The sequence below is a fragment of the Syngnathoides biaculeatus genome, chromosome 7 (assembly GCF_019802595.1).
Source record: "Syngnathoides biaculeatus isolate LvHL_M chromosome 7, ASM1980259v1, whole genome shotgun sequence".
Taxonomy (NCBI): Eukaryota; Metazoa; Chordata; class Actinopteri; order Syngnathiformes; family Syngnathidae; genus Syngnathoides; species Syngnathoides biaculeatus.
This window is the reverse complement of record NC_084646.1, coordinates 15003711-15024605: the sequence shown is the minus strand read 5'-3', so window position 1 is coordinate 15024605 and position 20895 is coordinate 15003711. Positions and strand designations below refer to the sequence as shown.

At 41.6% G+C, this 20895-nt stretch overlaps 3 protein-coding genes across 8 annotated transcripts in view; 1 reads left to right on the top strand and 2 right to left on the bottom strand.

Annotated features, from left to right (window-relative positions):
• Positions 1 to 2822, bottom strand: part of dnm3a (dynamin 3a) — a 32061-nt gene extending 29239 nt beyond the window's left edge. For 2 of the 6 annotated variants that reach the window (XM_061826319.1, XM_061826320.1), the window contains exons 1-2: positions 2244 to 2579; positions 1530 to 1813 (exon numbers count right to left, since the gene is read on the bottom strand). In XM_061826319.1, the coding sequence (XP_061682303.1) occupies positions 1530 to 1666 (137 nt within the window). In that variant the 5' untranslated portion in view covers positions 1667 to 1813; positions 2244 to 2579. Of the gene's footprint in view, positions 1 to 1529; positions 1814 to 2243; positions 2580 to 2682; positions 2702 to 2754 lie in introns of those variants that run through there. The other 4 variants (XM_061826314.1, XM_061826318.1, XM_061826315.1 and 1 more) reach the window with 3 other exon arrangements.
• A 2131-nt stretch (positions 2823 to 4953) lies between these two features.
• mettl13 (methyltransferase 13, eEF1A lysine and N-terminal methyltransferase) lies at positions 4954 to 16369 on the bottom strand. Its single transcript, XM_061825847.1, has 9 exons — positions 16078 to 16369; positions 15094 to 15366; positions 13132 to 13606; positions 10976 to 11175; positions 10723 to 10912; positions 9674 to 9823; positions 8910 to 9122; positions 6836 to 6967; positions 4954 to 6649 (listed from the first exon to the last, which is right to left on the bottom strand). The coding sequence occupies exons 1-9, from the start codon at positions 16228 to 16230 to the stop codon at positions 6384 to 6386; spliced, it is 2052 nt and encodes a 683-aa protein (XP_061681831.1). The 5' UTR covers positions 16231 to 16369; the 3' UTR covers positions 4954 to 6383.
• A 109-nt stretch (positions 16370 to 16478) lies between these two features.
• itpa (inosine triphosphatase (nucleoside triphosphate pyrophosphatase)) lies at positions 16479 to 19072 on the top strand. The gene is made up of 8 exons (XM_061825093.1): positions 16479 to 16787; positions 16965 to 17022; positions 17232 to 17296; positions 17898 to 17971; positions 18056 to 18087; positions 18150 to 18262; positions 18340 to 18416; positions 18853 to 19072. The coding sequence occupies exons 1-8, from the start codon at positions 16725 to 16727 to the stop codon at positions 18965 to 18967; spliced, it is 597 nt and encodes a 198-aa protein (XP_061681077.1). The 5' UTR covers positions 16479 to 16724; the 3' UTR covers positions 18968 to 19072.
• Positions 19073 to 20895: the final 1823 nt, after the last annotated feature.

Genomic DNA, 20895 nt, shown 5'->3' with positions numbered 1-20895 from the left:
AAAAATAAAATAAAAAATAAACCCTCTTGTCACATTGCACATAACATTCAGACTTGAACTTAACTTTGGTCTTATCAGGCGTGCATGACAAAAATCCATCATACTGGGAATACAGTGGAAGACAATCCATTCCGTGACGCCTTTTAAAAGCTTTGTCAAGTAATTTGTTGCAGGCTCAAACAATCGTAGTCATAAATATTTCACAGCACAAGCAATGTTTTGAGACATTTCAATATTCCCAACAGTCAGTGTAAAAACAAGTGAACCTGTGCATAATGAAACCCATCCCATTTCTGAGCCGCTTATCCTCACAAGGATCACGGGATCCATTTTCCAAAGACGCTTATCCTAACAAAGGACGCGGGAGTGCTGGAGCCAAATGAAATGAGAACTAAAACAAATCCCCCTTTGAAAATGTTCACATAATGGACAGAAAAAAATGTCATTTGTTTTGCCAGTCAGTAGCCATTTTTATTATTTCAGCTACAGGACGTGGCATTTACATTTCTATATGTTAGATACATTTATCCATCTCTCCATTACAAAATTTAGAGCATCTGTAGAATCTAAAATTCAAACATGTAAATGTTGAAATTATACCTGAAAGTAAAAAAAACAAAAACAACTGTATTTTGCTTATTCTTTGGCTTCTTTTCCGCATTATTTTTTCTTTTTTAATTTTTTTTTTTGTACCAGCATCACAGAAAGATGCCAGTGATGTCAAAAGATAAAGTGTGATGCTAACCATAGATGCAGACTAGGTGATTTTGGGCAATAGGCAACATAGACAGTGGACTTGTTGCCAGACAATCACACTCACATACATACCTTTAGAGTAGTCGTCAGGTGACCTAACACACACACGTTTTTGGGAATGTGTGTGAAACCCGGAATACTCACACAAAAGCCGGAGACTCATTTTGAACCCGGAACCTCTTAAATGTTAAGCAGAAATGCTAACCACAATTCACCATGCTGCCGCATATGAATCAGATGCATGTCATTGTGTTGCCTGTAAAGATTTTGTCTAAATTTAAATTGCTTATATAGTTATTGCACCACTAGGTACATGATTTCATTCCTCATTTCAAGATTGTTGTTCTAGTTTATGTGTTACACAGTGGTTAAGTTTTCTTTAGACTTGTTTGAGATTCAGGAAAATTACAACTATAGATTTTCTTTAGCACTTGGTCTAATCTGGGTTGTGATTGATCTGGAGTTTATACCAGATGACTTTGGGTGAGAATACATCATGGACTTGTCACCAGCCAATCAAATGCACTTGCACACATATTCAAAAATAGTATTCATACTCAGATTCAATTGATTTTTGCAATGTGAAAGGAAAACTCAGAGAAACATACAAACTCCACAGAGGAAGGGTGAAATTCAACCTCAAAGCTCAGGACTGTAAGACGTGTAGTGCAAAACACTGTGTTACCATGCTGCGCTTTCAGAAGTTTTGCCAATATTGTCCATATTGCACAGTAGCACTCGAATCCAACCAATTAAAATTTGGTGTAGCTTACCTGCCCACAAAGTTCTCCAGCACGGAGCTCTTCCCTGAGCTCTGACCGCCCACCACCGCGATCTGCGGCAAGAGGAGACTGTAGCTCAGACCCGCGGTGCTCAGGGCATCCTGGAGGCGATTGATCATCGAGATCATGCTGCACGGCGACGATGGTGGCGGTGGAGGAAGTGGAGGTAGTGCTGTTGCTGTGAAGACGGAATTTCTGAGCCCCGGAACGCCCCCCTGAAGCACACCTTAACTTTGAAGAGGGTCGACACTCCGCGTATCAACACCAAATTGGAGCTAGAAAGACGATAAACAAACTCAAAATCACACTCAATACACCATGAAGTAATTAGAAGAACGGAAATTGACACGTTGTGGTCCATGAAGAATACAACTATCCTGTTATCGTCACATGTTGCGTTCAAAAACCTCCGAGTGTTACGTTCAACGACACGCGACGACCCATCCTGCTGTTGCCCCTAGCAACGGCGAAACCAAATTCTACGTTTTCTTAACTTAATTGTACGACACGTGGACGCTTAATTTTACGCGATTCAAACAAGACAAAGTTGTTCTTAAAGTGGCTATGGTTAGGGGCGTGTTTGCTAACTTTTGAGTTCACGAGAGCTAGCGAACAAGCTACCCTGACCAGAGAACCGTAACACAATTTTAGGCTCTTTTTTTAATGTTGCTGTTGACGCAGGGGTCACGTTTCGCTTCTCCTTACCTCCGTGTAGACATTTAGGAAGTGAGCCGCGGCGCTGAGTGGGCTCCCCGGTTAGCTGGGAGGAGAAGGTGGAGGAGGGAGGAAAAAAATATACTCAACTTTTTGACAGCTAACGGGCGCGAACCTTCTGCGCCTGCGCAAACAACTTTGGTAAATTGCTACAAGTCAACAAACTTCATTTTTCCAATGTGATGAAGTCGTAACTCGCTCCTTCACTTATATAGGCTACTTGAAATGAACGTATTTAACACGGGAGTGGTGATTCCACATGTACTGTAAATAAGTCTTCCTCATTCCAAGGTAGTGAGGTGTGTGCAGACCAAAGGAGAGCACCCTGGGGGGAGTGAAATGGAATCTGTGGTGATAGGGTGAACTCATGCAAAGTGTAAACAAGACACATTTAGGAGATATAAAATGCAAAATATCAAGTCGCATTTACTTTGCCATCGTATATGCAACACTAAACATTCTGTACTTTGCAATTATTTTTTTTTTAATAAAAGGAATCAACCTTTGTTGTGAAGCTCAGAATTGAGTTCAGGTGTCTCCATTACATAATGATCATCTGTGCAGTTGTTCTGCAGCTCAAATGGAGCCCACCTGTGCTTAAACCATTTGATTGGGCATGATTTCGAAAGGGGTGGCACGGATCAGCTAGTCATGCGTTGGCCTCACAGTTCTGAGGTCCCGGGTTTAATCTCGACCCGCCCGGGTGGAGTTTGCACATTCTCCCCATGCCTGCATGGGGTTTCTCCGAGCACTGCGGTTTCCCTCCACATTCCAAAAACATGCAACATGAATTGGACAGTCTAAATTGCCCCTAGGTGTGATTGTGAGTGCAGCTGTTTGTCTCCATGTGCCCTGTGATTGGCTGGCAACCAGTTCATAGTGTACCCTGTCTCCTGCCCGTTGACAGCTGAGATAGGCCCCAACACTCTCCGCCACCCTCGTGAGGATAAGCAAATGGATGATTTGGAAAGCCACACACACACACACTTGTGTTTTGAGGTTCCCACATTACATGAAAGCGTACAAACAGGAAACTCAAACGAATTGTCTCGAGGTGACTATCTGTGGGAGGATATTTTATTATTATTATTATTTCTAAGTCCCAGTGAACTCTATAAGAAAAGAGTGCCTTCAGAACTGTCACAGGCTAGACACTACTTGGACACAATTACTTCCAGACAAGAGATAATATTGGAATACTCTGTCCCATTTTACCTGCGCTGCTTTGTATTAAAAAAAAAAAAAAAGCTTCAATTGATAGCTTTTTTTCCCCCATTCATAATTCTAGAACCAGCACCCCATAATAATTTATAAACAATGGGCCCCAGAGTCAACTGACTAAATATTTCAGACAATAAAAGCCCAGTAAGGAGAAGGAGCCAGATGGGCTGTCATGGAGACAATTTGAAGAATGGCTGACAGAAAAGGTGCAATACAAAGCCCAAACCACAAGATCAAGTGAGGCTTGGGTCTACCACATCAAAACAGCACCACAGATGCTGGCTGTCCAAAGCCCCAGAGAGTGCAGAACATCACAACATGAGTGTGTATGTTGCTGCCAGGAAAGGCATAGCTGGAACCTCTGCACCAAATAAGGACTGGAGGTCCCCGAATCAAGATGCCAGACACCACCCACCACAAATCTAGTTGCTTCCGATCTTGTTGTGACAATTTAAAGATATTGTGTACTTTTCCATGGCGAAAACCGTGGCGAGAGGCAGAGTACGACTGTGTCAAAAAAAGAAGGTCCCCTGGCCAGTTTACACAAAGAGGTTGACTTCTTGAAAGGTGAGAATCTATCAATTGCCTGGCTGGGGGTCAAGAGGTCTCATGGAGATACATTTGAGTTCTCTGATGGAACAGATGCAGTAAGTCATCTCAAAGTTGTAATTCGGGAATATCTGACTAATATTAGCCAGAAAATGCTGAAATACAGTTTGGGTGAAAAGTAATGAGCCATCAAATTGCTGACAGAATTTCGAGCCTCAAGTCTTTGGAAGTTTGATGCTGTCAATGTTAATGAAATTATATTTGGTTTTCCCATGTCAAAGGAAATTGATCATTTGTCAAATGTGGACAAAGTTGAAAATTTACGAGGCTAAAAAGGAAAAATCATTTTAAAAGCTGAATGAGAATAATTTAACCAGAACAAAGTTGTAATATTTATGTAATACTAAAACAACAATGGCTCAAATGAGGCAGCACGGTGTAGCAACTGGTCAGAGCGTTGGCCTCACACTTCTGAGGACTGGGGTTCAAATCTCGGCCCTACCTGTGTGGAGTTTGCATGTTCTTCCTGTGCATTTTTTTTCCAGGGCATCCTGGTTTCCTCCCACGTGTTATTTGGAGAAAATTTAACATCACGACCTTTCCCAATGTAATGAACTGAACAGGACCACCTCGCGTGGGCCACAAACGAGCCGTAGAGCAAGCAGAAGCAATGCAGGTGGTGAACTACTCCAAGTACACTCCCCTTTCATCTGTAAAAAAGCTCCAAAAGTCGTTACTGCCAACCTTTGCACATCACCTACAGTGATCGCTCATTATTGCATTTATTGTGGCCAAGAGCGAGAGCTGTATAGTGCCTGATAGGGTAGGTGCAATATCCAAATTTTGTATGAATTCAAGGCTCACGATCTACATTTCAACAGCCCACCAGATTTCACAACTCTTAGTATTTACATGCAAATTCTAGGCAGAATGCATTTTTTCTTTTTATTAACGTTTCGTAATTCTGTGTGCAGAGGAGTCGATTCCTCATTCAGGTGCAGGAACCTCTTCGTTTGAGCAATACCATCACCATCAGAGGACACTGCGATTTGGGGTGCAAATCGGTACTTACACCCTCCCAAAGATGAATCATGAATCATTACGTCGTCTTTGAACACACGTCAATAGCTTTATATTTGGGAGTGTCACGTAAGCCTCCCAAGATCGGGGTTCCAAGCTTGTCTCCCACCTTTGTTTATCATTAGGGCAGATGACCCCATGACCCTATGAAACCAAGTACAATACCACCAAAACACGAGCATGTAAAAACCAACAAAACTTAGTAGTAAAAACCTAAATGATTTAATTAAAATTTATTGCAGCTAAAATATTTGAAAAACATGATCCTGGCCCCTATGTTCACCCTGCAGGGTCTGTTGTCGTTCAGATTGGGATCCAGTGCCGTGAAGACTTTATTCAACTGTTCCAGAACGGCTACTTAAAGATGTATTATGAACAGAACCCAGATTACAACATACCCAGCAAGCAGCTCGAAGTATGAAGTGAAGCATTACTGATAGAAGCGAAACTGATTTGACGACGACGTCAATTGTATTTTGGGATTTGGCAACGATGTCTGATTGTCAGTGTTGTTGAACTTAATTTTATTTTGTGATTATCTTTTGTATAACCTAATGATCTATTTGGTGAGTTATCGATTGTGTTTGGCTGTTCAAGAGTGTTGAATAGATTTTTAATTCTTCACAATCGGCTGAATGAGGTTTCCAAGACAATTTACTCCCTATCCCGTGAGTGAAAGCTCGAGTGATGGGAGGTAGAAAGGTTCTGCGAAGGGATTGTGCTTTTCTGTAATGTTGAAGTTCCTGGTATCTGTAGGAGCCATTCTCCGAGTTTGGGGTTGCTAGATCTCCAGCTGACTGCCATGTTTGGATCTGAAATCCCTCGGGTTCTTGGCTTGGTTCTCAACCACCTTGGGCTGTGTCTGCCATCTTGATTCTGGGACCGCCAGTTCATAAAAGTGGGGCTTTGCACAGGCAGCATCAGAGGTCCTGTCTGATGTGGTAAACACAGGCCCCTGTTGATTTTGTGTTTTCGGCCTGTTCTTGTATTGCATGATTTCTTTTGGGGTTTTCCTGCCTGTGGCATTTATTGAGCAGCTTGACCCTGGGGGCCATCCTATGATTCATTATGCAGTGTTGGGAAGTAAAAAGGCTATGCTGTAATAAAAATGTGGAAATAGTGATGCAATATGAATACTTTGCAGATGCACTGGAGGGGGAAGCTTTCTGAACGTGCACCATTTAGGTCCTTTCAAAGGCCAATTCATGGAAAGTAAATGTTTCTTGTATATTTATATTTTTGGGCTATAGCTTCTCCACCCCTGCTTTGGGTCCGTCACCCTCACGCCACTTTCATATCTTTCAACAACTCAGCAATGTCTATTTTTGGGTTGTGGGTCAGGCCGGAGCGCAGGGCTCTTTGCAGATTGTTTCCCGCTTGCTTCAGCGATGCGATGTTGGTAACGCTTTCGCGGCGACAGAGGAGCACCTCATTCACCTCCCCGTCGATCTTTCGCGAGAGGATGGCGGGGAAAATACGGCTCACGCGCTCCAGCACTTCTTTCCTCAAAGTGGAGTCACGGCACACCAGGTTGAGTATGAAAATGCCTAAGAAGCCAAAATAGATTAAAGAGGACATTATAGAAAATGTACATTTAACCGCTTGCATACAAATATTTGGGTGGGTTCCAAGTTATTACCTGCTGTTATTAAGCTAGTTAATAGTTACCAACCTCTAGTTGGATACAAAAAGTTTTAAAAATTCAATTTTAGATAATGAAAGAAGTACTACACCTTTAGGGGTTAGTAGGCGGCAGACTTTTTGCAGGATGGAAGTTTCAACAAAGGCAGCAGGTGGGCAGCTCATACCAACCGTGCTGTCCTTATTGTCCACATCAAACATGATGGCGTCAAACAAACAACCACCTGGGGACAAAACACAGTCACTTTTTGGAGGCAACATTTCGGGTAGACTGATTTGAGGCATTTGTTTCCAGTTATGTGCATTTGATTTCATGCTCAATAAAAAGCGGCAAGTGAATATACAGACTGCTAGATTAGGTTCTCGCACTTGCCATTGACATCTGTGCTGAGAAGTTGAACTGAGTGAAGATGTAGAATACTTTGTTGGCTTCTCTGGCTAGCTGCAGATGTTTGTTCTGTTTGACGATCTGACAAGTTGATTGGAAGGTGCTATAGGTGCTAAGGTGCTCGTGCACGTACACGTGACGTCACCATTTTCACGGCGCCATATTGCCGGTCAAAAAGAGCTGATCGACAGCGTGGAGTACATTGAACCGGAGCAGAATATACGCAATGGCAGAGACTCGTTGAGCTGTTGGTTGTTACAACAGACGAGACAGATATTCAAAGAGATCATTCTATGGAAAATCAGCTGAAAAGATCAATGGATTTCAGCAATTATACGTGATGGATGGTGCCCAACCAAATACACACGACTGCGTAGCAATCACTTCATTTCATTTAGGAATTATTCTTCTCAATCTTAAATTCCCAATCAGTATTTATAATGCCAAGTGGGCTCATTTGAGAACAATGTGTTTATAAAAGAAAAAAAAAACGACAAGGGAGTCCTCGCCAACGTACACAAAGCGTGTTGCACCCACACGTTAATCTTCGGTAAACCTCTCCCCGACAGCCTTTTTTTTTTCCTCATATGCATTGTTCTCAAATGAGTCCAATGCGTATTTAAAAAAAGAAAATAAACCGTCGGTCACACAGTGGTTTACCGAAGTTCAACGTGTGGCCGCAACGCGCTTCCGTGTACGGGGGCTGAAGTCTATCCCAGCAGTTTAGTCTATTTTTTTTTAAATACACATCGGACTCACTTAAGAACTATGCATATTTAAAAAAAAAAACTTCTGTCACGGAGTTTACCGAAGATTAACGTGTGGCCGCAACACGCTTCATGTACAGAGGAGCCGACTCACTGTCTTTTTTTTCCAATCATAGTTAATGAATGCGAGTTTGCGTAAAACCAGGGGTCATTTATTTAAATATTGTTATTGTATTGAAAAAATATTGAGTGGGTCCATCACTATGTGGGATTTATTCTCGATTGAGAACAGATCCAGCAGCGAAGTATTTGTATGCATCCAGACTTTTCTACGCTTTCGAACTCTTCCGTGTAAATCTCGACGACATACTCACCAGATACATGTGTAGATCTAGTTGTCCAAGACAAGCGGAAGCGGGTTAATAGTCCAATTTCTTATAGGCAAAAACATCGACTTCTCCATTAAATATGGGTCCTCTATGCCAAGTGTCTCTCATTTTTCCACATACCTTCATTTATTATCACCTTCTAAATGTTTAACGGTATTGGACAAAACAATGGGCGTTGAGCTATAAGGCGTATTTTCGCGTTGTCTCTAACCGACTTAGCATTGAAGAATGGTTTGTCTGACTGGCACTTCCGGCCAGTGACGTGATTTGATGACGTAGATGCACGAGTTCTATATTGTAGTTGATACAGGACAATGACTACAGAGCAGTGTTTATTTTCTGTTACGACCCCCCCATTGGCAGCCTCCATGAATACACTACTATATAACATTGTATATAAATGATAATCTAATCCTTATAATAATATAAGAAAGCTCAAAAGAAAGAGATAGAGATCAACTTATAATAAAGAATTAACTTATTACAGAATTTATAACCGAAAATAGTGCATCCATTTCCAAGAACATGCATTGAAAAACATACTTACTCTGTGTGAAAGAATTTTAAAGTTCCATCTATCCCTATAAATTGCTGACATTGTTAGATGAAGATGTAGACAACTACTCTCACTCAAAGCTCTACTACTGCTTGAACATACGTGAGCTATACACATGTCTCCCACCTTCTTTCTCTAGGGCCCAGATGCGTTCAAGACCGTCCCCAAGCGTGACAGTCAGGCGATCGTCTGGTCGAAAGTGGAACCATTCCGTGGCCACCTCCAGGACCACGGGATCCAGCTCCACCACCTCCACAGACACGCCGGGCACAAAGTCCCGCAGAAACTGGGGCAGTCCTCCTCCTCCGAGTCCAACCAGCAGTACTGACACCGGGATGTCTGAAGGAGGGAGGGGAAATTGTTAAGGGTGTCTTTACGACAGTCAAGGTAGGGTTACAAAGAAGTGAAAAATTTAGGCCATGAGCATGAGTATTGTGGACAAACAACCATTCACACGCACATATACACCGATGGACAATTTAGGGTCACTGGTGAGCTGGAGCCTTTTCCAGCTGAGGTGGAATTACTGTATTTTCCGCACTGTAAGGCGCAGCGCATTATAAGGTGCACCTTCAATGAATAGCCTATTTTAAAACTTTTTTCATATATAAGGTGCATAGAATAGACGCTACAGTAGAGGCTGGCGTTGCGTTATGGATGAATTAGATGGAGCTGCACTAAAGGGTCAATATTGATCCATATATAAAGGCGCACCAGATTATAAGGCGCACCGTCGGCTTTTGAGAAAATTAAAGGCTTTTACGTGTGCCTTATAGTGCGGAAAATACGTTACCTGGAATGGTTGCAGTCAATCACAGGGCACATACAGACAAACAAGTATTCACACTAACAAGGATTTATTTCACATTAAAATGCATACTCCAACTCACCTTTGTTTTTGTCTTTGCCTATGTCCAACATTGCGAGACCAGCCACCATGACTTCATGGTGGGCACAGCAAAGGAAGCCGCTGTGTATTGACAGGGAGGACGATGACGGTGGTTTGGCTTTCTTTTTGTTCTTCTTCTTTTGACTTGATGCTGCAGGAACAGAAACATGGGAGTTTGTTTTGAGGAAGTTGACCGTTTTGTTTAACGATATCCATTTTCAAGCAAATTCGAGAGATCAAAGATACAAAAAAAAAAGTCGAATGGACCCATGCAGGAAAGGGAAGAGAAAGTCACCCATTTTGGTTTGAAACTGAGATTCTTGGGCAAATTTATGTCTTCAAATGTAAAACAACAATTAGCCCCCAACACTGGTTTTACTCATCAACACAAATTTCGGTAGACAATCTATTTTTATACAATTCTCAGGGGGAGAAAAATAAACTAAAATAAAAAAATTGAGTAGAAAAGTTGACCACTTTACACTAATTCCAGACTTCTACAGGGAAAACGCAAAAAAAGCAAAAAACAAAAACCAAAAGAAGATGGATGGACAAGACTTAATTGTTTTGGTCACAGCTTACTGATGATAATTTTGAGGATTCTCCAAAAATGGTGTGGAAAAAAAAATCCCAACACTCATTTCACTGATAGACAAAATATTTGTTCATCATAACAGATGCAGAAAACTGTCTCAAAGACCTATGTCTGGAATTTCACAGGAAGAAATTAATTTTGGTTTGAAGGAGCCATTTTATGTTAAATTCAAGTGTTTGAAAGTTTAAAAATAAAAAAAAATAAAAAAGTGTCCTGACACTGGTTTGGGTGGACAGGATGCGCGAAAAAGTCTCAAGTCCCCCCAGAGAAAGTTGAACAGGAAGTCGGCTAATTGGCTTGAATTGAAGTGCTCGTACTGACAAACTTCAACTTAATGAAAAATTCAAGCACTTTACTGGAAAACGTCCACTGCAATTGGCAAATGTTCGCGACTCATTCGTTTCAACCCAAAATTAATAAGCTAAATAAATTGGTGACAAAAAATGTCAACTGACTGCTATTGGAAGAGACCAGACGACTCTCGGACTGCACCAATGCCGCGTTGGACAGGAACACCAGTCTGCGGTACAGCTCGCCGTCCTCCCCTCTGACATTCTCCACGCAGTACTCGCCGCTGTGCTCGCTTACGCCTCTACTCACCTCTTCTCGCCAACCCAAGTCGCCGCCCACCGACAGAAACGGGACCTGAACGGAGATTTGAAATTTGTTAACATCCTCACAGAGTGTCGGTAAATTCACAGAATCTACCTGCTGGTTGTTCGGCATTCCTGGCGGGGCCAGGTCCATCACCATGGGCGAAAGCTCCGACTGGACGGCCTGCATGTCGGAGTACTCTTGATTCCTATGCATGGCCACGATTACCAGGCGGCGAAAGTTTGCACTGGCCGCCAGTTGCCGCCGGCCCTCGCTCGAGCTGTAGAGCCACGCACTCTCGCTTCCTTGAGGCACTGTAAGAAGACAAGCAGGTTAAAGGACTTCCGTAGAGTACAGAAACCTCCCAAGATATGCAAGTACGACAGTGTTACGCTGGTCTCTCACAGTTAATCTTTTGCACCACCGCCATATTGATGATTTTTAAAAGTACCTATAAATATTCACCTTACGAACACCTAAGAATTACCAACACTCCTGTGTTATTTCAAATGATTTTTCAAATATTTGCAAATTTCCAAATTTAGAGTGGCAATCCTTCATTGTTTTAAAATACAAGTTATTTGAAGGTTTTAAAATTACTCTGACATCTAATATCATGTCCATAGCAGTCACATTTGAAAAATGTACAAGAGTGGTCATTCATGCCCGCAGATATAAAGTTGTGGGTGTGATTAGGGATGGAATCTCAAGATTTTAAGGTCTTGACTTACTGAGTTGTTATACCCGATTATGTAGTTGTTACCGAACACCATAATCATAATTTATTGACAATGCACAGACTGAGACAGACATTTTTAAAGAAGTCAATAGACATTCAATTTCAAAACTAAATATTCATATAATCAAATCATTTTATCATGATGTATTGTTATAATCTGGAGTCATTTACAGCACTATCTATTGTCAATCCGTTGATAAAAGGTAGCAATAGATTATATCTTCCTACAGCATGGAAAGAGAAAAAGTTTTCAACTTCAAGATAACCACGGGGGAAAATGACCGTTTGAATTTCGATTATGGACACACTAGTCTAACATTAGAACTTAGATCAAGTCAACGTACATCACAATCTCATACTGAGTATGATAGTTAGATACTGAAACATTACCTGTGTTATATCCCAGAAATGTTTTCAATGTAACTCAGGGATCCCCAGACGTTTTTCCCCCCCAAGATCTACTTTTCAAGCAGCCATCTTCCCACGATCGACCGACGGGGCGGCGGGGGAAAAATAAAAAAAGTAAATAGGAGGCCGGCTTGCGAGCACGTGCCTTTATGTGCGTGCACTCGACGTATTGGCCACACCTGAATCAAGCGAAGAGGTGGATGATAGTCTAACATCTTTTTTTTTTGGGCACGCCATCACACGATCAACCAAAACTGCCTTGCGATCCACGCATTGACCACCCCTGGTGTAACTGAATTTCCTTTGACATGGGTCATGATGTTGATGACTTTCGACGTAAATCCACTCGCAGTACCTGAAGCAGCTCTGAACATACGCTAATGACATCACTTCCGAACATGCTCGGTAAGGTTAACTTGCATTTCCTGTTCCCGGGTGAATACTGATTGTTGAGGATTAGGCTTGTTTTGTGACCAACGTTTATGAAATAAACACGTAAATTGATGTCAAGACTACACAAAATAAGCAATGTCTTTCAATATCTATTTTTCTACTCGTAACAAATTTTACGCGAGTGATTTTTCGTGCTCGACTGTGCGATGACGCACGAGCATGATCGCACCCGTCAAATGTGAGTGACTGCAATAGTGTTTTGTATTATAAGCGACTATTAAGCTAGCAGCCTTTCATTGATGAAATATGGTTTGGTTTAATATTTTCGGTTTTTAAATATACAAAGTTTTATCATCTTTTCTTTTATATGTTAATTTTATAGTAAACTTCAACTTGGAGGGGCAAACAGCTTGAAGTAAGCACACGTTGGCTCCTATTTATGAATGAGTGAAAGCAGGTGCGACGGAATTCAGTGCTTGAAAAAGTGTTTTCATCAATTAATGTGTGCTTTAAGAAGGTTAAATACTTTTAAGGAATAGAAGTCTCTCTATATTACTGGGCAATGAATATGGGTTCACTATTGAAATGATCTTGTCTCAGTTTACAAATATACTTATTCTGTGTGAAATCATTTAATTTTCCATCTATCCCTACATTTGATTGTACTGTTGTACCTAAATGAGCCTGGTGTCTGTAACACACAATAAATAAATGATTTTAAAAAGCTCACCAATAAAAATGGCAAACTGGTTGAACCTTGGCACCTTGACTGTTGGGGGTGAATCCTGCACAGTGAGAGTGTATCTTGGCAGGCCGGTCTTGGCGTGGCAGAGCGTGAGTGACAGTTCAGAGTCGGTGTCGGTGCGCGTGCGCAGCCTCTTCCTCAGGACAGAGTAGGCCTGGCGTTCCCGCACGGCCGTCAGCAAGTGGGCCGGCAGCGCCAGACGATTCGGGGCTCCGTCTTCGCCAAGGCACATCTCCAGAATGGGCGATGGCATGGGCTGGCGGAACTTGGTGCAGACCAGGACAAAAACTGGCAGAGCAAAGGAGTCGTTGTCTTCCTCAGCGCTGGTTTCTTCCTGCAGGCAGTGGAGCCTCACTCCCCAGCCCAGCTGGACAAAGTGCTCCACAGCCAGCCGGATCACACTCTCCTGAGCCAGCGTGATACACACGTACCTTCCTCCAATGGTGAGCACACGGCTCACCTGCAAACAAAAAAATACACCGGTAGCAGCAATTATTTTTCTCATTTGGAGAGCAATGCAGAGATAAAGTGTGTTTAAAAAATCCTTTAAGCAAAATTTGTGACTTAATTGCAGTTATTTACTGATTTTTACATCAATTCCCTTTTTTCCTAAACATTTTACAAGATGGTGGCACAATGGTCGACTGGTTAGAGCATCTACCTCACAGTTCTGAGAAACAGGGTTCAAATCCCGGCCCCACCGGTTGACGTTTGTATGTTCTCCCCATGCTTGCATGGGTTTTCTCCGGGCACTCCAGTTTCCTCCCGCATCCCAAAAGCATGAATTGACTGAAGACTTTAAATTCCCCGGAGGTGTGATTGTGAAAGTGAATGATTGTTAGTTTATATGTGTCCTCTGATTGGCCGGTGTGACGGTCTGGGCGCTCCCAGTGCTGAAAGGTCTTCTTCAAGTTAATCCGCATGCGCGTAGAATTTTTTGAATTTTTTACTTTTTCTGCATCCGTGCCAGTCTGAAACTTCCCATCCACGCTTCTTCCGCATGTTCATTTTCGCTGCGCTTCCGCGTGTTCATTTTCGCTCTGCGTGCATTTCACTATGGACGTCTCACAAAGCAAATGAAAGAATACAGAAACAAATGCGAACAATTTGTTTGTTTTTTAACAACTGGAAAGCACCTTCCAGCATTGAACAAGAATCAACGGTGTTCGGGCATAGTCATTAAAGTGAAAGTAAGTGTCATTATCACCTGAACCCATACCAAACAATCCTATGTTGATTCTTGTCCAATGCTGAAACGTGGCTTCCAGTTGATGAATAACAAACAATACGTTCGCATTTGTTTCTGTATTCTTTTATTCGCTGTGTTCGGCTTTGTGAGACGTCCATAGCGAAATGCACGCGGAGCAAAAATTAACACGCAGAAGAATCATGGATGGGGAAGTTTCAGACTGGCACGGATGTAGAAAAAGTAGAAAAATTCAAAAAAATTCTAAGCACATGCGCATTAATCCCAAGTGGACTTTTCAGCATAATGGAAAGCTCAGACCGTCACACCGGCAACCAGTTCAGGGTGTTCCCCGTCTCCTGCCCAAAGATAGCTGGGAAAGGCTCCAGCGCTCCTGTGATTCTTGTGAGGATAAGCTGCTCAGATAATGGATAGAAGGAAAGATTTTACAACTTGTTCCACCTCACATTCGTACTGGTGTGGTCCACAATCCACTTGACACGTGAAACTGTAGTTAACTTAAAAAGATCCCATACAGTAAAATATTGATTTAAGTGGATCAAGATGTCACAGCTCGAAATCAAGGTCCTGTGTCTTTTGTACAACGTAAAATTTCAAAGTCTGTTAGACTATATTGTTTTCTGAGTAAGCCCAGTAAAGGCCCCTCTGACAATGATGTCCACATATATTTGAGCCACTGACAACAAAGTTCGACAACAAAGTTTACTTTGCATCCTGAAAATATTTGCCATTTATGGTACCTCAGTGAGCATATTGCTCGCCAGCGCACCACCCTCCTCGGATGCCATCGCATCCAAGGTGCCTTTGTCTAGAGCAGACTGGTAGCACGCATCCTCATAGGGCATCTGGGTGGCGTCCACTTGCTGGAACGTCAGGCCCGGTCGCCGCTCGTTATTGCGCTGGTTCATGTGGGACACCACCGTCTCACTGATGTCAATGTTGGTGAGGTTCTTGTAGCCCACATCATGAAGCTGCTCGCTCAGCTCAGAGTTGCCGCAGCCAACCACCAGCACCTAAAAATACAAAATTTGATAGCTTTTGGCCTGTCCTTTTCTTCTATTTAAAACAGTTTTGTTAAAGTACAAACTGTTAAAACTGTAACCACTCAAACCAATTCTAAACTTTGCTCAATGGTTTCTCATTTTGGACTACAAATGACCAGTTATTTGTTTGTCACCTCATGTCTTGACTATAGCAATTTTCATTTCACCTGTCAAAACTGCACTAGACTATCAGCAATTAATTTAGTATTTCCCTGTGAATCTTCTGTCTACATTTCTTACATTCAGCCAGATAATTTCCATTGTCTAGTCATTTTTGTTGAGTTAAGGATTCAATACAAAATTTTAACTTACAGGTCAACAGAAAAGTTGGTAAATCGAGTGACATATGTAAAGCAAGTCGCACGCTCCGTGAAAAGGTCTGTACATATAAAAAAACAAATTACTTATATTTTCCTTAAAAAGAACGGCAAGAGAAGATCATTCAGTTAGGTTGATCATCTGGAAAAAACAAAATAAAAGCTCCATCCACTTGCATTGTGTATCATAATAAAGTTGTCAAATACACTGCATTTACTGTAGCATATCAGTTTTATATGCAACAAGTCTCCCGTTTTTACATGACATCTGTCACTTAATGGACTAACCCGTCACCGGATTTTGTGTCCAAATCGATTGCATGATTGCCTATGACTGCATACCATATACCAATGATTTGTTTACCTTGTCTTTTATTTTGATATACTTGTGCAGCACGCCGCATAGTTTGTTGTAGTCTCCATACCATTCGAATGACTTCTCTCCCCGCTTCTTAAAAAATCTCTCCCAGTACTCAGCGGTACTGAATTCCTCGGAAGTTCGGGGTAGCAAACTCATTTTGACTTTTACGTATATCTACGTTTTATATTTTGCGCAAAATTCTGGCGCACTGTTACAATAATTTTTTCAATCAAATCCTTAGTGCCCTTGCTATCTACCTCATGGCAATGTTTTAGCCCGGACAACATTACAAGGTGCACTTCTATTTGATTGATTGATCTATTTCGGAACGCTCCCTGATTGGTTAAAACGGACCAGCTGCTTTCCTATTGGTTGTCGCTTGGTACTTGACTTCACTACTCCGTACGAAAATATAATTGACTGTGATTTATTCCTGTTTTCATGTTAATTTGGGAGAACAAGAAAAGTAGTCTAAATAATGAATACGAAAACACGTACTTGATTCCTAATATATAATACGTGTTTTCAAGATAAATATGCATGTGTGTACCTCTTTCGGCTTGAAACTGTTGTAAATTCTGTTTCAAGCCGTCCTACTCAAACACCGTAGAAGAAGAAACGAAAAACAACGAAGAAGAAGACAAGCCATCATGGCGGTGCCGGCAGGGCGCACGGTGGTGTTTGTAACTGGAAATGCGAAAAAACTCGAAGAGGTAAGCGGAGTTTTCTTCGTTGTAGCAAAATGAAGGCAGCCACTTACATGTATTCCATGGATACGTGTGAAAATGATTCATTTAGACTCGACTTGGAGGTTTTTCTTGCACGATAGAGACACCTGGTGGTGCGGCTAAACCATACTAATCGATTATCGATTTTACGACGCTTCACAGGTAGTTCAGATTCTCGGCGACAAGTTCCCCTACAAACTTATCTCAAAGAAAATTGACCGTAAGTAAAACCTTTTTTTGTGTGTGTCAATAATTAATCTTTAATAATTAATAAATGTATGACTATTCTGGCTAAGGGTTACTCAGTTTACTGATTACTGTTATTATTAATAAGTTATAAAGGTCTGTATTTATCTGATGCGACAGTTTAATTTGTCGAACTGCATGAATAACACATCTATTTCTCAATGCATCCATCAATCTCTGTAGTCCCTGAATACCAAGGAGAACCAGATGATATTTCCATACAGAAGTGTAAGGAGGCTGCAAAAGAGGTATAATCATTCCTAGAAAATCAATTAGGATGTAAGCGTAATTGCCCTGGAGCCCATCACTTAGTTATGCTAACACGGTCGTCAATGTTCGGGTTCGATCCCGGCGCCGCCTGTGTGGAGTTTGCATGTTCTCCCCGCGCCTGCGCAGGTTTCCTCTGGGCACTCCAGTTTCCTCCCACATCTCCAAAAAAAAAAACATGCAACATTAATTGGACACTCTAAATTGCCCCGAGGTGTGATTGCGAGTGCAACTGTTTGTTTCGATGTGCCCTGCGATTTGCTGGCAACCAGTTCAGGGTGTACCTCACCTCCTGCCCGTTGACAGATGAGATAGGCTCCAGCACTCCCCGCGGATAAGCGGCAAAGAAAATGGATGGATGTATCTGGGTGTGGCTTCTTATATCCCATGACCATGATTTTTATTGGCTTTTAGAATATCATGAAGATTTGTTATGTCAGTTCAGGGAGCTATGGGGCGAGGGGCGCAAAAGAAGAATGCCTTACATTCGGCTTTTCTTTTTAACGCCCCCCCCTCATTTTCCTTAATTTTCAGTACCTGCACTGTTGGTCTTGAAAATTTTGTTCGGTGTTCTATGTTCAGATTGATGGACCGGTCATAGTGGAGGACACTTGTCTGTGTTTCAAGGCATTGGGAGGCTTGCCAGGCCCTTACATGTTAGTCTTATGACTATTACTTATATAATATAATTAAATCTTTAAATGTTAAAGGAATTTCAACGTAGATGCTTTGTTTTGCAGAAAGTGGTTCCTGGATAAACTCAAGCCAGAAGGTGAGCGATAGTCACGTTATTACATTGAATGGCAAATATCTCATCGTATGTTCTCATCAAAGGCTTGTACAAACTCCTCGCTGGCTTTGAGGATAAATCCGCGTTGGCCCTCTGCACATTTGCCTACACGTCCGGAAAAGATGAACCGGTGCAGCTGTTTAGAGGAGTAACACAGGTCACAGCTCATCTCCCTTCTCTGTCAACCCACAACCTTTTGAATTTTGTCTCATGTGATGTCATTTTTTTTCCCAGGGGCATATCGTTGAGCCAAGGGGACCACGAGACTTTGGATGGGACCCCTGTTTCCAGCCCGAAGGCTATGACGAAACGTAGGACCTTTTGCTTTATTCTTACCACACGGGGGACCCAGAGATCAACTGTGGCTTGAACAGCGGCGTAGCCATAGCTTTGATAACTCAAGAAATCATAATGATGGCGTAAAAATATTCACAACTCTTTGGCTTTCCCCATTGTATTATATTATGTTGTATTTATTATGCCTAAATTGAATACATGTTTTTTTCCCCTCAAATTTCTACACAAACCCACGAATGCTATAATGGTTTTTTTTTTTCATTAGTTGTGGAGAATTAAACCGTTGTGGACTTTTTTTTGTTTTGTTTTAGAACTATTTACTTGGTTGTTCAAAATCACATTTGATTGGTGGGCAGCCATCATCCCAACTAGTTGTACAATAGACAAGTAAGTTAAAATTCAATATTCCATAATGTCTTGCTTAAAGACCTCCGTCTTCCATGTTTCCAGCTACGCGGAGCTGCCTAAAGAAATCAAGAACTCCATCTCTCACCGGTACCGCGCGCTAGCAGCCATGTCAGAGCACTTTTCAACAACTGCCAAGAGGCAGAAGACTGACGACTGAGTCTGTGTACACTGTAGATGTGGTAGAATCTACTACAAGTGAGCTCCATGTGTGCTTCCTTTCATTTTTTCATAATAAATGTTTGAGTCATTTTTTTTAAACACATGTTATTCTGAGGGGAGGAAAAATCATGCACAAACTATCTATGCAAACATTTCAGCAGGTTTATTGACTTTTATTGTTCCTCAGTGGCTCTTTTAGATGTAGTCTGGCAAGGGTTAGTGTGTGTGTGTCCGGTAAGTATTTGCAGTGCTTCACTTTTCTCACGTTTTTTGTTACATCTTAAATCTAAAATGAGACAGAAATATTGTTTTGTTCTTAAAGGTTCGAGTAACAGGATCTTGTAATGTCTAAGTGACTTTTTTTGGGAAGACTGAAAAATAAAAAAACAAAGAAATCATTATGCACATACAGATCAAGCCAAAAGTTTACATACACTTTGCAGTCACGCTTCATTTTTTTGTCCCAATGTCTGAAGTCAAATCAGACCAAACCTCTCATGTTTTTGGTCAGTCAAGAACGCCAAAATTATTTAATTTTGTTAAATACTACAACAATGAGAAGGAGGATTTCTTAAAGAATTTCATATTTTTACGAGGTCCAAAGTTTACAAATATTTCCTCAGTATCGAGGATTATTTCACAACTGCATAACTTGGGTCAAGGTTTTGGGTAACCTTCCACAAGCTTTTCTCATGATTTCAGACAAGGAAGCAGTGTGCTTGAGGCGTGGAATGAATTAAATTCATCCCCAGGTGTGCCATCAACTAACGTTTTCAGTTCACCCATCAGGAGCTTCCAAGCCATGACCTCATCATTTGCGGTTCTCCATGGTCTTTAAAGATAGAATACTTTTTGTCTATGTATGTATGTGACTTCAAAGAGTTTTTTTTTAAGAATTCTCTAAGAAATTCTCATTATTGTGGCATTTAACAAAATTTAATTATTTTGGTGATGGCAACACGGTGTGTCAGCTGGAAAGCGTGAGCCTCTCAGTTCTGAGGTCGCAGGTTCGGTCCCGATTCCGCCTGTGTTGAGTTTGCATGTTCTCTACGTGCCTGCGACTTCAAAGAGGTTTTTTTTTAAGAATTCTCTAAGAAATTCTCATTATTGTGGCATTTAACAAAATTTAATTATTTTGGTGATGGCAACACGGTGTGTCAGCTGGAAAGCGTGAGCCTCTCAGTTCTGAGGTCGCAGGTTCGGTCCCGATTCCGCCTGTGTTGAGTTTGCATGTTCTCTACGTGCCTGCGTGGGTTTTGTCTGGGCACTGCGGTTTCCTTCCACAACCCAAAAACATGCAACATTTATTGGACACTCTAAATTGCCCCTAGTTGTGATAGTGAGTGCGGCTGTTTGTCTCCATGTGCCCTGTGATTGGCTGGCGACCAGTTCAGGGTGTACCCCGCCTCCTACCTGTTGACAGCTGGGATAGGCTCCAGCACTCCTACAATCCTCGTGAGGATAAGCAGCTAAGAAATAGATGGATGGAATTTTGGTGATTCTGACTAACCTAAAACAGGAGAGGTTTGATTTTGTCTTCAGTGAGGCAAAAAAAAATGTTTTTGCACAGTATATGTAAACGTCTGGCTTCTAGTGTAAGTATTAAGTCTACCATGAAGCTGAACATTAAAATCACTCTATATTGACAGGAATTGGCCCAAAAAAAGTTGAAAAAGGCACACACCTGTCTGTGAAGGTCCCAAAGTTGGGAATGCATTTCGGAATATAGACCAAGCATGAAGTTAAAGAAATTAAATCTTTATGCAGAATGCTGAGTGTCTTGAGATACAAAACTTATGGAGCTGTTTCAAGATTACTGTGGCAAGGTTGTAAATGCTGCCATAGGATTGCCAAAGTATTGAGGAAAGACTGAATACGTGCGGATGTGATTTCTTAGTTTAAAAAGAAATCATAATGTCATTATGG